General features: G+C 53.7%; 1 protein-coding gene across 1 annotated transcript in view; it reads left to right on the top strand.

The window, feature by feature from the left end:
* The first annotated feature begins 3,967 nt into the window (after nucleotides 1–3,967).
* TGFBI (transforming growth factor, beta-induced, 68kDa) overlaps nucleotides 3,968–16,071 on the top strand; it is a 30,745-nt gene continuing 18,641 nt past the window's right edge. Inside the window, exons 1-2 of the mRNA XM_012646359.1 lie at nucleotides 3,968–4,166; nucleotides 8,515–8,613. Coding sequence (XP_012501813.1) covers nucleotides 4,033–4,166; nucleotides 8,515–8,613 — 233 coding nt within the window. The 5' untranslated portion in view covers nucleotides 3,968–4,032. The remainder of the gene's footprint in view (nucleotides 4,167–8,514; nucleotides 8,614–16,071) is intronic.

The raw sequence follows: 16,071 nt of genomic DNA on the forward strand, positions 1-16,071 counted from the left end.
TTCACAGGGCTCTGCTTTTTATGGTTTGAGAGAGGTGGTGGGGAGTGGAGGTGGAATTTTTTTTTAATATCTAAACAGTAAATGAAGTATTACTGTAATCTCTTTACTGAGCTCATGGAAAAACTCAAGTCATTGAATGTTAGTTTTATAAACGAGGGAAGTGAGGTCCAGTGAGATTACTTGACTTGCCCCAGAGCCTCTATATCTTGCCAGAGGGAGAGCTGGAACTAGAAGGCCGGGCTCCCAGCCTCTTACGTAGCAGGACGTCTATCCTGGAAATCGTGATGCAGCCAGATTCCACTGGTCTCAGGGGAAACCTCTGAGAGTGAGCCTGAGCTCGGATCCCTCTGGGTGCTTCCCATCATCCTATGCCAAGAAGTCAGGTTGAAACAGAAATGTTTTGCTTTCACATAACGAAATAATTATCTCTATAGTTGCTCAAAGCTATTATGTCTTTTCGTTGACCTCTACTATTTGGAACAATTACTGGGGAGAGCTAATAATAATAATAGCAATGAACGTTTTATGGCCATTTTACTTGAATTGTATCATGTGATCTACCTTAGCATCCCATGAGGGAGATTTTATCATCTCTATGAGGATAAATTACTAGCTCAGGGCCACACAGCTAGTAAGTAGCCGGGCTGGTATTTGAACCCAGGTCACCTGCCTCCAGAGCCTGTACTCAACCTTTGCTATGCCAACGCCATTGCTCAGGCGAGGTTGGCATCGACTTAGTGGACACTGCCTGGCGGATCCAAGCTATACATCTAATCTACCAAGCAAAGTCGCCAAAGGCTGCTTCCTTCCCTCTGGGTGCGTACCCTTCCCAGAAACTTTCTTTCATTTCTTACCACTGCAATTTTACAAAGGGGTTATTGGGACTGCAGCTCATACTCAGATGCCAATCCGTAGGGGCCACTATCGTTTGGACCTTCACCAGCCAAGCCAGCCTTCCCAGCTCCTGATCTTAGCGTCCATCCACCTTGACCCACTGAGTGGGCTCATTGCCAGGGATGCCTCTCTCTTTGCAGGGTTACGGGCTGCATACACTGAGCAGACAAGAGTGGTGTTTATGTGGAAATTCCCAGTTCTTCCTACTATGTTCTCTGGATTTTCTCCCTTGAGGCTCCAGGAAAAAAAATGATAATAAACATCACAAAGAGGAAAATGATTCATGGACGAAGTGGAGCTAGCTCCTGGGAGCCCAAACCCAGAACTCATCCAGCGCGAGCAGCATTCTCCGCTCCCAAATGATTGTTTTGGGGAAAATCCACTTATTCCGGACCAAAGTCTATGCTCATCAGGCCTCACCGGTGAGCGGTATGAGCCACATCTGGACAGAGACAGGACAAAGGAGACATTTTCCCCAAGGAGCAGAGGTCCCCAGCACTGGGACTGGCCCCCACACATAGCCAGGGGAGTAGATCCCGCCTCTCCCTTCTGGGGAGATGGGGTAGGGGAGGTGGCAGGGAGGCCATCAGGGAAGGACCTGGCTCTCCCCAAGATCAAAGCCACCCTGGAACATCCCCTTGTCATCAATGCAAAAGATACAGGCTCGGATTAAAATGCTCAGGAGACTTTCTATGGCCTTGTAGTTTTTGGTTTCCTGAGTGCCAACCATATGCTGGGACCCACTCGCTGGTACAGTCCAGCTTGCACTCTCTGCCCCACCTGGCGATGATGATGGCTCTCTGGAATTCTCCTCTCCTGTGGCCTCTCTGGATCTCCCTGGGCCTCTTTGTCCTTTCCTGGCTCCTTCTCAGCCTGCCCCTCAACCACTCCCACCTCTCCAGGTGGCTGTCCCTAGGTTCTGGCCACCCTCTCCTTTTCTTCCCCTTCCTCCTCCTCCTCCTCTCTTCCAACACATGCTCCTGAGGGATCTGATCTAATCCCTGGCTTTAGCTCCCTCCCGTCCATCTCGTCCTGGAAATGCGGGTGGCTTGCCATGCGCAGCGTGAACACAGGTGGAGTCACTCTCCTGGCACATCCAAATGTGCACCTTCACCAGGGTGCCCCATGCAGGCATGGGGTCCTTCCAGCTATGAGCCTCGAGGTTACCTCTGACTCCTCCCTCTCCCTGGCCCTCCCTGCCCCAGGGATTTCCAAGTCTAGTCAATGCTCCCACTAAAACCTCCCTTACCCCGTCCCCTCCTCTCCACTCACTCCACCATTCCCCGCCAGCCTTCCATAGCTTGCAGCCCTCGGTGCCGAGCCCTCCTCCAGCGCCCAAGCTGCTTTGCTCCGTGCCTCTCCTTGCTCCTGTCCCCTCACTCTCATTATCCCTCCCTCCCAAGGCTTTGACCCCTCCGTCCCACCCTCTTTCTATCAGCGTTCAACGTCTCCAAGCCTCTCTTGACTTTGTCTTTCCGTGGCTTCCATCATCCTAACTCCCCCCTTCCCTTCTCAGATAAGCTTCTGGACAGGACTTCTACAAGCTGCTCCTCTCTCCATCAACCACCATAGCCTGGCTTGGGCCATCCTTCTCTCCACAGCCAAGTCCCCAGTGCCCTCTCTCTTTCCAGCACAGCAGACGGTACGTGGATCTGTCCTGTGCGCGGTGTTCCTCGCTGTCAGCAGCGCCCTCCTCCCCTCCCGCACTACAGTCCCACACTCCCCACTTCCTCCTGCTCTTCTGTGGCTGCAGAATGACTCCAGGTGTGAATCTCCTTTCTGGATCCCTTGCTCAAGCCAGCTTAGATCTCATGGGATCTCATGGGATGCTCCACCTGGATGAATCTCAGACTCGGTGTGTCTGAAACCACTTGTCCGGTCCCTGCAAGCCTGTACCCCTCTGTGTCCCTCATTCTAAAAACAGCACCACCCTGCCACCACGCCCATGCCACAGACACCTCCATCATCCCTGACTCTCCCTTCTCCCCCACTCTGCACAGCCTCTGAGTTCTAGCGAGCGCATTGCCTCCTAGGGGCCCTTCAAATTTGCCCACCGCTCTCCATCTCTGCCTCTACCACCATGATTCAAACCCTCACACCGTCCCTTCCTGATCACCTGATCTTCCTGCCTCCTTAAGCCTGCTCATGACACTGACCATGCCATCTCTAGGACTCTTAGCTGGGGCCTGGCCCTGCTACACTCTACCCCTCCTCGTCCGCCCTTGACTCCAACTCCCCATGCTTCAGACAACGGGGCAACTCGAGTCCCTGAGCGCATGCCTCATCTCGCCTTGCTGACTTCTTCTCATCCTTCAGGCCTAAGAGCAGGTGTCCCCTCCTGTCGGGGCAGGTGCCCCTCTCCATGGCACATTGTTGGATGGTCTGTGGATCTCCCTGACTGTGAGCTTTTTCAGAAAGGGCCTGAGTCTCGTCCACTCTTCCATCTTTGTGTCCTCAGGGCTAGCAGTGCCAGGTAACGGGTGGGTGATTAATAGGTGCTTGGGTGAGTACTACCGCCCTACCTACGGTGTGACTAGCTGTCTGCTCGCTCTGAGCTCCTCCAGGGCAGGGATCTTGCCTTTTCCATCTCTTTGCGGCGTCTACCTGGCAGGTGGCCTGCGGAGACGTTTACCGAAGGAGGAACGAGTGAGCACCAAGGCGAGGACCCCACCCTTCCCCCGTCTCCAAGAGCAGCCTAGAGCAAAACCTGGCCCACATTTTCGGGCTTCTGTCACTCACCAGATTTACTCCTCATCTATCTTTCAATGAGCACGACTGGTGGTGGGGGCGCTTGGGTGGGGGGACAAGTCCGCTGGGCCAGGTGTCCCGGGGGGATGGCACCGCCTCCCCATCTCAGGCGGGCTCAGGGCGCGCAGGACCCGAGCAGGGAGCGAAGTCGGAGGCGAGCGTCAGAGGCAGCTGCGCCTGCCCCGCACGCCACGCGGAGGGACCCGCGCCTGCCCGGGCGCCGGCGAGGGAGGGGAAGGCGGGCGGGAGGCGAGCGCGGCGCGGGCGGCGGGACGGGGCTGGGAGGCGCCAGGGGCCGCTCCCGCCCTCGCCGCTCCCCCGCCCTTACTTAACGTGGCCGGCGGCCGAGGCGCCCGCACTTCCCGAGCCTCGCCGCCGCCGACCCGCTCCATGGCGCTCCTCGTGCGGCTGCTGGCTGTCGCCCTGGCGCTGGCCCTGGGCCCCGCCGCGACCCTGGCGGGCCCCGCCAAGTCGCCCTACCAGCTGGTGCTGCAGCACAGCCGGCTCCGGGGCCGCCAGCACGGGTAAGCCGAGCCGCCCCGCCGGGACGGCCGAGGGCTCGCCACGGGGGGCTTCCAAGCGGGCTGGGGGCGCAGGGGACAAAGATCGAAGGAAAAGCAGGCAGCGTGCGGCTCCCTCCGAGACCAGCCCTGCACGCCGCGGAGGGAGGGAGGCGGGGACCCTGGAGGGAAAGCCAGCGGGGCGCTTTGTAGAGGAGGAAAATGGGGGAGCTGACCAGCGACCCGATTCAGGCCAAGAGCCTGGGACCGACCGGCGCTTTCAGCCTCTCCTCCCAGCCCACAGGAGGGAGGAGGAGTTGGCAGCTGTCTGCCCAGAGTCACCGTGGGAGGGTGCCCAGGGCAAGGTGGAAGCCCACCCAGCAGTTCGCAGCCAGGTCCCTGGCCAGCCAGCGACTTCAGACAGCGACTTCAGCCTGGGGCCACACAAGGTAGCAGCATCCAAGGTGCCCCAGGTCCCTGTGCACCTGGCCATGCCCTGCATCCACACTACCCAGACACAGCAAAGGCAGTGTGGCACCTCCTCCCCTGCCAGTGAAAAGCAGGAGAATTCACTGGGCCTCACACACATTGTACAGATGGGGAAACTGAGTCCTGGGAGGTCGGGCCACTTTCCTGCAGTATGCACTGGAGCCAGAATTGGAGTCTTTCTTAAAGCAATAGCTGAGTTTGTAAATATGGGACACGATCATTCCAAGTATTCCTTTGAGACACCAAAGATGGGTTGACTCTAAGAGACAACCCAGGCCAATGGTGTCACCTGGTGAAGACCCTAGCACAGACCCAGGCGGAGGTGGGCAAGATTTCTACACCCAGAACCAGGCCACGCCTGCTTCGCACACAGCCAGGCTTTGCGCAGCTTCCAGCCGACCCGCACCTTCTTTTTCACAACTAGATAAAACCGTATGTGAGTTAAGTCATGTTACAGCTCCTCAGAGGAAGGCCAGGTGCCTCTGGGGTCTGGCATTCACACCCCCAGGCCTTGCCCGCACCTCCAAAGGACTGGACCCGTCTGTACTCTCATAAAAACTCATTGTGGGGGTGACAGAGTTGACTTCACGGCCCCGACAAAGCCCTGGCCCTCCACGCCCAGGAGTGCTCTGGGTGTGGGCACAGGCTGCCTCTCCTGGGGAGCAGTCGCCCTTGTTTGCTCCGCCTGCGGTTTTTGTGGTCTAACTTGGCCTTTCAGGTGTTTAGGGCTTCAGGGAGGAGGGGCTGCGGGGAACAAGTCAGGCACCCTGCAGAGCGAGATCAAGCCAGGCTGGGCACCAGCTGCCGGGATACCCTCCTGGAACAAGGAGAGCACAGGCAGATCCTGGGGTCACTGGGGAAGCGGGAGAACCCCTCTGACTTAGGCTGTGTGCACCAGAAGGCGAGGGGCAGGTGGGAAAGACGAGGGGGATAGGCCTCAAAGTCAAGATGTGAGCCACCCACATTTTTACTGTCACTGTCCACCCCATCCTTGGTCCCTCTGCCTCTCTGGCAAATGAACCATGTCATGTTGGGGGCCACAATCTGCCTGGGAGGTTTCTCTTTCTTCTGTTTCTTATCCACTAAATCAGGGGAAGATCCCTATAGCATGCCCTGTGACACTGTCACCCGTAAGGGCAGCTCTGGGCAGAGCCACAGTGAAGGGTCCCCCGAGGTATAGAGCGCCTTTCCACCAAGAACTGTCTTTTTAGCAAACCTCTCCTCCCTTCAGAGCCCAGAAGAGACGCTGACCAGCTGGAAAGTAGGGCTTGTTTTTTTCAAATGCAGATGCTCTTCATTATGAGTTTCAGATATTAGACCAACTTCCCCACCATACCCTGCAGGCTGATCCTCTCGATTAACTTCTCGCAGTGCAGTTGGAAAGGCCTAGAGTAATTTGTGGTGGGTGGAATGATCTGAGAAGTCACAGGAGTATCCCCCCACCAGTAAAATCTGGACGCCTGGACACAGGAACCATGACAAAGTGGTTGCAGGCACAGTGGCACTAACTCTGAACTAACTGTCCCTGAAAATACCGCAGGGCTGCCTGGCCTTGCACACATGGGCGTGGCCTCCTGTGCAAATGGATAACCTTGTTGGAGCTCCAGCCCTTCATTCAAAGCGAGACTGTCTTTGCTGTTTTAAGGAAATACCGTGTGCTTCCAGGTGTGGTGGAGAAATGCTGTGTCTCGTTGGTGTGTAGCGCTCTGGCCCCATCACCACTTTTACTTTCATCTTCACCGCGATACAGTCAGGTCTGTTGTTCATGTTCCCATTTTACAGATGGTGAAACATCAGCTTAGTGATTTAGTCCAAACACAGAAAGCTGTCGAGAGACAGTTATTGTGACATGGTCTCTTGATTGTGTTGCTATAGGGAAGGGGAAAAATATTACTGAACAAGAAGTAAAAATGTGATCGCATTTCCAAATATCAACAACTAAAGACTGGACCGAATTCCCTGAAGCACTTCATTTTTAAATCCAAGTTGAACAGCAACACTGTTATGCTTGAGGCAGAGAGCCCAGAAATGGCTTGCTCATTTCGATTAAGGTTCAGCATACATCTCCTATGTACACAGCCCACCCACACCTCCCTGATGTGAGAGGGGGAGGGTCCCAGCCACCCCCAGCCTCTGCTCCGGTTGCAAGGGCGGCAGCAGTGAAAACACTCTGCAGAGGAATGTTGGAGCCACATTCGCAAGAGACTCGCTGAAGAGTCGCCAAACGCCTACGGAAAGTTGCAGGGAATTCATCGACAGTAATTGTTTCCTGCTTGGGCAGATAGAAGAACTTCTGGGATTGTACAACAATAAATAAAACCTAGGGCTGGAGGATGGCCAGCAGGGACTCCTCGGGGTTATTTGGGGACTGTCTAACCTGTGAATCCTAGGCAAAAACAGAGAAGTCAGGTGTTTAGAAATCTCAGGGCTGCAGTCATTGGATCAGACCCGGCCAGGACTAGGGAGGCAGAGACCCTCCCTCTGCTGGCCCTGGGTCTCCTCTCCAGAGTTCCCTCTCTTGCCCCCAGGTTCTTGCGTTGATTCACTAATGCCCATGCACCTCCTCGGCCTACTCCCCTTTGCCTATTGCAAACAAAACCGGACAAGAGGTGGCAGTCACATGATGGAAGAGATGGGGCAGAGAGGAAAGGGTGGGAATGAATTCCCAGCCAGTAGCCTGACTGCAGCTAAGTGGTGGGCACGGTGGTTGCAGCTCTCACTGTAAAATCAGTGTGATGCGCTGCACGTCAAATGAGGTCTGTGGGTCACATTTTTAATGAGACAGGAGAATGGACCTTAAAAGAACACTCCGCCCTTTGGATGATACCTGAAGTTCTCCAAGGCCTCAGTTCCTGTTTTCTTGGCTTTCCCCTGACCTGTGATTCGGTCAGATGAGCTGCCTGCCTCCCACTCGGGAAGCCTGACCCTCCCGACTGTCACCACACAGCCACAGCAGTCTCCTTTCCCCAGGGGCTCCCAGGGAAGGTCCTGCCGTCCCCTGGCCCGAGCACGGTTCCAGTCAGGACTCGGTATGCTAAGGCTCTGGGAAAGGCTTCTCGGTAGAACCCAGGACATTTGCACTCTGCTCTTCCGCAGAGTTCCTGAGGATCCCTGTGATCTGGGTGGTTGGGGGAACGGTATTTTCAACGAGTTCCTCCCAGCCTCCTCCTGTATCCTGACTGGCTGGCAGGCCCCGTCTAGAATGTAAAAGACCGAATGAGACAGAACACTTGCTCTCGATGTTCTTTTGAGTGTAGCTGAAAAGAAGAGCCATCCACCCCGCCACACCGGTGACGGGATTCTGTTTGGTATCCAGCATCAGACGAGGACTGAGTCCCAGGTCAGAGGGTGCAGAGAAGCATGTCACCTGGGACATTGGAAGAAAGCTGTCTGGGGGAGGTGGGACTTGAGTGGGGGTCTAAGTGACAAACATGTGGGAATTAATGGGAGATTGTCCCATTTCCTGGTCCTGACAGCAGCCAGGCATGGCCTCTAGTTACAAGAAAGACACTCGTTACGGTTGCCTGGGGGAGCCAGGGGGCTGCTCTAGGGATGCGGAGTATGTGTGTATATAGAGCTGCCCAGAAATGCTTTTATTTACACTTCCCAATTGCCCGTGTCAAAAACAATACTTACGCAACACTACACCAATGTGTAAGAGAGACTTGAACAATTTTTAATTTGAGGGCAAGCTTTCATGGGGACCAATGGGAATCTAAGTAGATAGGCCTAAAGCCAGCCCCTGGTCCCAAGACCGAAATGGCTGTCTCTCCTCCAGTTCTAGGACATTCTGATGGCCCAGGAAGGCCAACCTGATGGGAAAGATATCAAGGTGGAGTGGACGTGCTAACCATTTTGCTAACGCTGCTGCTTTTGTTTTTAGCCCGAACGTGTGCGCTGTGCAGAAGCTCATTGGCACCAACAAAAAGTACTTCACCAACTGCAAGCAGTGGTACCAGAGGAAGATCTGCGGCAAATCGACGTGAGTATCTGTAACCACTCTGGACCACCAGCCGCCAAGGAGGCCCAGTGGGTGCATGCCGGCTGCAGGCGGCCCCAGGCCTGGGCGCACCTTCTGCAAGGTCAGGCTGCCTAAAGAGCCACGAAGGTGCATGTGCAAACGCGTCGGCACCATGTGCTGGGGAGTGGCATTTTTAGGAAACTAGGCCAATTTTGTTTTGCATTTTTAAAGCTGCTGACAAGACTTGGATATGTTTTTGGTTGGTTTGGGATTGCAAGAAGCATGAAACATTGGTGGGGGGTGGGGTTCTCAATCATCACAAAATGATACAGATATTCAGTGGAGAAACCACCTACATGTGACTCTGGAAAAGAGAGCCCGCCGGTGAAGCTATGCTAAAGAACCACCCCTGCTCTGTAGTCCTAAGGCAAACACCCCAAAAAGTCCTCGAGTGCCTAGACATACGCACATTAGGAGACAGCATAGCATATTAAGAACACTGGCTCAAACCCTGGCTCTACCACTTACCTGGGCAAGGTGCTTCATCTTTAGAACCTTCCGTTGCTTTACCTCTAAAGTGGGAATACCAAAGGACCTACCTTATGGGGTTGTTATGAGGAATATGGTGCCTGGCATTTAGTCAGTGCCTAGTAAATGCTAGCCGCTATTATTATTACCCCAGAATTTGCAAATCTAGACCACACACGCAGAAGTCAGAGTGGCAACGGGGTGTGGAACAGTGTGGTTACGACAGGCTTGCTGGTGCCTCTGTCAGTCAGGAGGGAGCAGCCTTGACTCCAACTGCCAGCCGCCTGGTGGAAACAGGGTGGCATCATGTTCTAACAGATCCTGCAGAAACTTGATCTGTTTTAGCACTAACTGTTGACAGATCTCAAAGCTGGCTTTCCCCTACCGATAGGAAGATGTGCTCTGGGAGACCTCCTGAGCCACTGGGGAGGGTCTGACCTTCCTCTTGTCTGCATAATAGGAGGATTAAGACACTCTAAGCCACTATCTTGAACACTTTCCAATGTCAGGGATTTTTAAGTTTATTGCTTGTGACATTGCTTTTGAGCAGACATCTCCTCCAATTTAATAACCAACGGAAAGCAGGGAAAATGCTCTTTCCTTAAAATGTACGTGGAACTAAATATCCCAATGTGCGACCCTGATTATGTTAGGCAGTTATCAATCCTAGTTGTCAATCCCTGGGAGCCTGACCAGGGCAGGTCCGTGGCAGCCGGCTGCCCAGCCTTTAAGCTAGAGTTGAGTGAGCTAGGACTCACCGCCCGGTTTCGGTGAACAGATGCCCAGCTACAATGCTTGCTGCCATGAGCAAAAAGATTATGCAAATTCCTCTTCCACCCATCCTCCCATTACATCCAAGTTAAAAAAAAGACAGAAAAAGAAATACCTTTAGTGCTGATGGATATTTTTCATGTGCATATATTATTTCCTCAAACACACAGTTAAGTAATCGCTTAATTAAACATAAAGCCAGGTCCCACATAACTGTTCTTGGACCAGGAAGACACCCAAAGCACTGGAGCCAAGCAAACAGCTCTTCCACATCTCAGCGCCTTCAGTTTCAAAGAGCACCACCTTAGGCCGGGCGCGGTGGCTCACGCCTGTAATCCTAGCTCTCTGGGAGGCCGAGGCGGGTGGATTGTTTGAGCTCAGAAGTTCGAAACCAGCCTGAGCAAGAGCGAGACCCCGTCTCTACTAAAAATAGAAAGAAATTAATTGGACAACTAAAACTATATAGAAAAATTAGCCGGGCATGGTGGCGCATGCCTGTAGTCCCAGCTACTCAGGAGGCTGAGGCAGAAGGATCACTTGAGCCCAGGAGTTTGAGGTTGCTGTGAGCTAGGCTGACGCCACGGCACTCTAGCCCGGACAACACAGTGAGACTCTGTCTCAAAAAAAAAAAACAAAAAAACAAAGAGCACCACCTCTTTGTGAGTTCAGATTTCTCTAAAAATGGGGCCCACTTGTGATGGCAAGCTGGACACAGGGTGGCACCAGCCGTGCTCTTTCAGGTGCCCCTGTGTTGGGGCACTTGCCCGCCTAGTTGACAGTAGCTGGATCACATTCCCCAGCAGTTCCCAGGCTTACCCTGTGGCTGGTGATGAGTCGCCGTAGCTGTCAGCTCTTGCTGCCTGCCTCTTCCTCCATGCGTGCTCCAGCAACAGGCACCAGCCACGGAGCTGCGTGTTGGCACACCGCGCCAAGGCGTCCCCGCTAACGCAGGCGTGGCTTTGAGAGTTCAATGACATGATGGCGCAGCGCCCTCCCTCGGGTGACCTCAGGGGCCAGGCACCAGGGAAGGGAAGAAACGTACAGGTGGGGTGTGGGTTTCTAACACATAAGTGAGGTTTAGAGCAGCCTCAGGCAAAGCCCAGTGTCCCAGCCCAGCTCTTGGCCTGGTCTTACAAAGCCAGAGAGAGATGATACTCGCATTCAACTCTCAGATGTGGCCGCTGCTTTGGCCACATTCAAAAAGAGGAAATGAAGATAGAAAAACATGAGTTGATATAAAACTTCATGATCCAGGACAAGAGAGGCTCTTCCTGGAACATCACATGCAGTACCAGGAAGGTGGAGCTGACTTGGAAAAGTCCAGAAACTCAGAGAGGGGAAGAGGAAGAGGTTGAACCCATCTCCGTTCTCTCAGAGAGCTGAGTAAGAGCCGCTTGGCAGGGCTCCTGGGGACCCGGGACTGAGACCAGTGAGGGTGCTGCTGCCCGACCACCATGTGGCCGGAGCTAAGTGCCACGGGTGGGCAGGTGGGAAGGGGAGAGGGCTCAGGTGCTGGCTGGAGTTGACACCATCCTGGGGAAAGTGGATCCCAAATGCATCTAGCTGGGTGAGGACCAGACTGGGAAATGGGGCGTGGTTGCAATTAGAGCAAAAGAATTGTCCCAGCGTGGGGCCAACATGGGCGGGGGGATTTTCTCAGCAAGACTCCAGAGAAGAGGCCTGAGCAGAAGCCAGAGTTGGGATGAAAGGGAGCAAAGTGTCCTCAATGACAGGGGCAGCACAGGTCATCAGGGGCGCAAGATAGAGGAAAGCAGACTAGGGGCAGCGAGCACAGAGGTGGTGTGAGGCCACAGAGTCACAGGGACGGGCCTAGTGAGATAGGAGCCTGGAGCCACCCGTGTGCTGCTGCGGGGCCCTGGACTGTGTCTCCCGAAGCGGGGGCCTGGCCACACGCGGCACTGCTGTCCTCAGGTGGAGCCACAGTGTCTCCAGACAACAGCTTTCCCGCACTTACAGAGAGCGCAGGACCCTGGTGTTATGTATCAAGCCTGACATACGGATTTTATTACGGGAAGTGGTTACCAGTGGGACCCTATTTAGTGGCTTGAGTGAATTTTATTACTTGGAAATTCACTTTAGCATTTCTTTCGGATCCTAAAGCTCACCAGATTGATACGATGGCTAATCAGACAAAGAAGGTTGTGGGGGGCGGACGGCATCTCCCCCGTGATTTCAGGCCCTGGTTTGATTAGCAGCCATAAAATTTTTATATGTCGCACCTTGAGCAAAGGTGCAGGAAATTGTGGTCAGGAAGCCTGGCTGCCTCTTGACAGGCCTCCTCTGTGCGAGCCCCAGGGAGAGGAGGCCTATTTAACAGCCAAGTCTGAGCTGACATCACGGGGCTAGAACAGTCATAGCAGGAGCACAGACATCACAAACGTGGCACAGGGAAGGCCAGCGCGGGAGCTAGCGGGTAGGGGCGGCAGCTCTCCATCCCAAAGTCTTGCAATCGTTTCATGAGCAACACATTTCATAAGTGCAAAAGCCACTCTCTGAAGCCAAGATGAGCTGAAAGGACACTCCCGCTTCTCTAGTAGCAAGCCCCGCTTTGCCCAGGGGCTGAAATGCTAGTACTTCTCCAGCGCTACAATAAAGCATACAGATTCAACTATACCGGAGCCAGCTGGTACGTGGTCGAGCTTTGCCATCAGCTGGCAGGGCTAATTCCAGGAGTTGTCATTCTGGGCAGGGCACCCAGAGACATCTGACATGACGCTGAGGAAGAACCACCCTTTCCGCCCCGTTCTCATATCCCACAACCTTGGTCCCAAGGGGAAAAAGAAGAAGATAGTGAGAAGCCACCTAGGCTGTCCCCAGACCCACTCCAGCACCTCCTTCCTTGTCTCCTATTCCCTGTGCCGCCAGCTGGGTAATTTGTTCCAAGATAGTGGGGACATAACCAAACACCAGACATCTATCTTCCTGAAGGTTCCATCCCATTCTATAAACTAAAAGGCTGCTCAGCTGACGTGGAGTTTTGTTCTGTTGAGCACTTACGTGAACCCATGTACTGCCTGGGGTAAGGTCCTGTGGTAGGCAGGAAACCGACCTCCCAAAGAGGTCCACATTCTAATCCCCAAACCTGTAAATATGTTTCCTTCCATGGAAAAGGGACTTTGCAGATATGATTAAGTGAAGGATTTTGGGAGGGGATTATCCCGGATTATCTGCTGAGTCCAGTGTAATCATAAGAGGCCACGTAAGAGGGAGGCCGCAGGGTCAGAGTCAGAGGAGACTGTTGATGAAAGCTGGAGTTGGAGAGATGTGACCGCAAGCCAAGGAATGCAGGCACCACTAGGCACTGCAAAAAGGAAGGAATATAGTCTCCCCGCACAGCCTCTGTAAGGAACGTAGCCTTTGATTTTAGCCCCATAAGGCCAATGTCTGACCCTAACCTCCAGAATTGTAAAATAATAAATTTGTATTGTTTTAAGCCACTAAATTTGTTACAACAAGCAGTGGGAAACTAACACAGGCCCTGTCTATTGAGTTCTATGGATGTGTTATGGGGAGTTTATTTGCTACAGTGTGATTTGATCAGTGGTCTGATGTAAGACGTTGCTTTCAATGACGTTATTAGCCTAGCTGCCATTTTAAAGTTTATACCTGGAGGGTTTTGTTTGTTTGTTTGTTTTCTGTTTGTTTTTGTTTGTTTTGTTGTTTTTAAAATGGGGTCTTGCTCTGTTGCCTGGGCTAGAGTTCAGTGGCACAATCACAGCTTACTGCAGCCTCAAACTCCTGGCCTCAAGTGATCCTCCCACCTTAGCCTCCTGAGTAGCTGGTGCATGCCACCACACCCAGCCAATTTTTAAAAACTTTTTTGTAGAGACAGGGTTTTTTTTTGTTGCCTAGGCTGGTCTCAAACTCCTGGCCTCAAGCAGTCCTCCTGTCTCCGCCTCCCAAAGTGCTGTGATTACAGGTGTCAGTGACTGTGCTCAGCCCGGAGTTTTTTTTTTAGAAGAAGCTCAACGACTATCACTTAGTAAATGTCAATCATCACATGTAAGCTCATTCAGTTCTCACAGTTACCCTATAAGGTCAATGTGATTATTAGCCCATTTACAGACGGGGAGACTAAGGCTCAGAAAGCCCACGTGACTTGCTCACAGCCATCCACTGGTCAGCAGGGCAGGTCAGCCCTCTCTTCTGTGCTGCCCCCAGGGAGAGTCAAGCCCAGCAGCTCATGTCAGCGACTCAGGGGATACACAGCGAGCAGGCCATAGGGCGGGGGCGAACTGCCCCCGGTGTCTCTCGACAGCCCCAAGCCTGTGGCTGTGGGTCCCAGAGGCAAGGCCTGCTCAGGGTCAGAGAAGGAAGCTTCTGGCTCAGTCACCAGCCTTCCCCCAGATGCTCACCTTCTGCTGCAAGTGGGGGTCAAATGGGGGGTGTGGGAACTGAGACAGTCAGCATCCGGGAGCCCCCAAAATGCCCTCACACTCTACACACAGATTCCCACCAAAAACTTACGTCTGTTTCTGAAGACTCCGCCCTCATCGCTAAGCAAGCAGCGGACACCATAGTGGTTGAGGCCCGTGGCATGGACAGGAGGTTAAAGCAAGCCCTGATTTCTACTGGGAAGCTCAAGAGTCAGCTCAGCCGGGTTTCCAAGGCCAGGAGCACGGAAAATGAGCCGCTCCAGGCGGGCGGTCCGTGGGGCGAGGCGGATGTCTAGACACTGTGGGTCTGTTTGCTCTGCGATTCCTCTTGGAGACGATGACATCCGCAAGGGTTTACCTTTGGTCGCAGGAGACTGGCTTGCAGGCTCCGTTCCCCGTTCCGCCGACTTCTCTAGCCGAGTTAATCCCCAGGCACTGACAGCCAGAACAGCTGGCCAAGCCGGTGAAGCACACTTGGGAGAGGGCAATTGTTTTAACTTATATTAACTTCCTGGGAAATCACTGTGAGGAGATAGATATCAGTACTTCTCTCTATCCAGTCATGAGTGGAAATGATGGAGGGGAATGGAGGAGAGCTTCCCAAACATCTCTACACAAAGACTGTGGGTCAGCGCTGTCTTTCTGCCCGCCTCCTTTAGATCTGCTTAATCAGACACCTTTGCTCACTTTCTTTTTCAAATTATTCTTTGACCTGGGAAGCTGGAACAAGATAATCAGCAGTTTATTTCTCTAGAAGGCCTGCTTTTTCTAACTTGAGGTTTTTCTTTATTAGACTGTGTCTGGCCAAGGGGAAGCCAGGAACCTTTAAGATTTGGCTGGTGAGATTAGATCCAGAGACCAACGGATTAGTCTTTTCTGTGCAGGGAAGCCCAGGAACTGGGGGATGGGGGCTCACAGCTGGGAGGCCCCATTGTTTCTGTCCTTCCTGCATTCACCTGAGAGAGATGGTAGCAGAACTGTGACTCTGTCCCCAGCCCATCTCCCCACAGAGTCTGCGTTCTCCTAGGACCGGAGCCCAAGGAGGGTGGCACACTGGGCTGAGCCTGGGGGCAGGTAAGCCACTGCGGAGACTGCCAGCCTGGAAAGGTTAGGTCAAGATCGTCGCAGTGGGCGACTGTCTCAGTCTGCCATTCCCAGTTGCCCTGTGTGTCCCTGGGACACGCAGACCAGTTCTGACGAGGCTGGTACTGCCAGGGAAGTGGGGAGCAGGTGAACTGCCAGCTGGGGCACCTTGTCAACCCACAGGCTGCTGTGCTCAGGCTGAGAGGCACGGCTGACCCGGCACTCCTAGAGAGTGGTGGAGGTGCCAGACTGTGGGCAGCAGGAGGACAGACAGGGAGGGGTCAGCAAGGCCAGAGGATTAGGACAGAGCTTCCTGGCAGAGAGCCACACTTGGTTAGCCAGGAACAAGCCTTTGACTGGGGAGGCGGTAGTCTCAGGGACGGCCTCGGTTGTAGGGAGGGTGTTACACAGCCATCCACTTGTGACAGCAGAGCGTGGTCCAGCCACTGGGGGACACGGCGCAGAAAGCCCGCATGGAGAGGAACAGCGAGTGCTGACAGCGGTTAGTGGTGATCACCTTGGAGACACCCCTTGTGTCTTCTAGATGTCGAACTTTCCAGTTCAGTTTACTGTCCTCCACATATGCACGTTGGCAAGAGCAGTGGAGAGAGGATCGGACTCGATGAAATGCACGGAGAGTCCCGGGTCTGTCCCTACCCACCTGTGTTCTCAAGAAACCCCTTTGCCCCTCAGAGCCCTC

This window comes from Propithecus coquereli, unplaced genomic scaffold, assembly GCF_000956105.1.
Source record: "Propithecus coquereli isolate 6110/MARCELLA unplaced genomic scaffold, Pcoq_1.0 Scaffold242, whole genome shotgun sequence".
Lineage (NCBI taxonomy): Eukaryota > Metazoa > Chordata > Mammalia > Primates > Indriidae > Propithecus > Propithecus coquereli.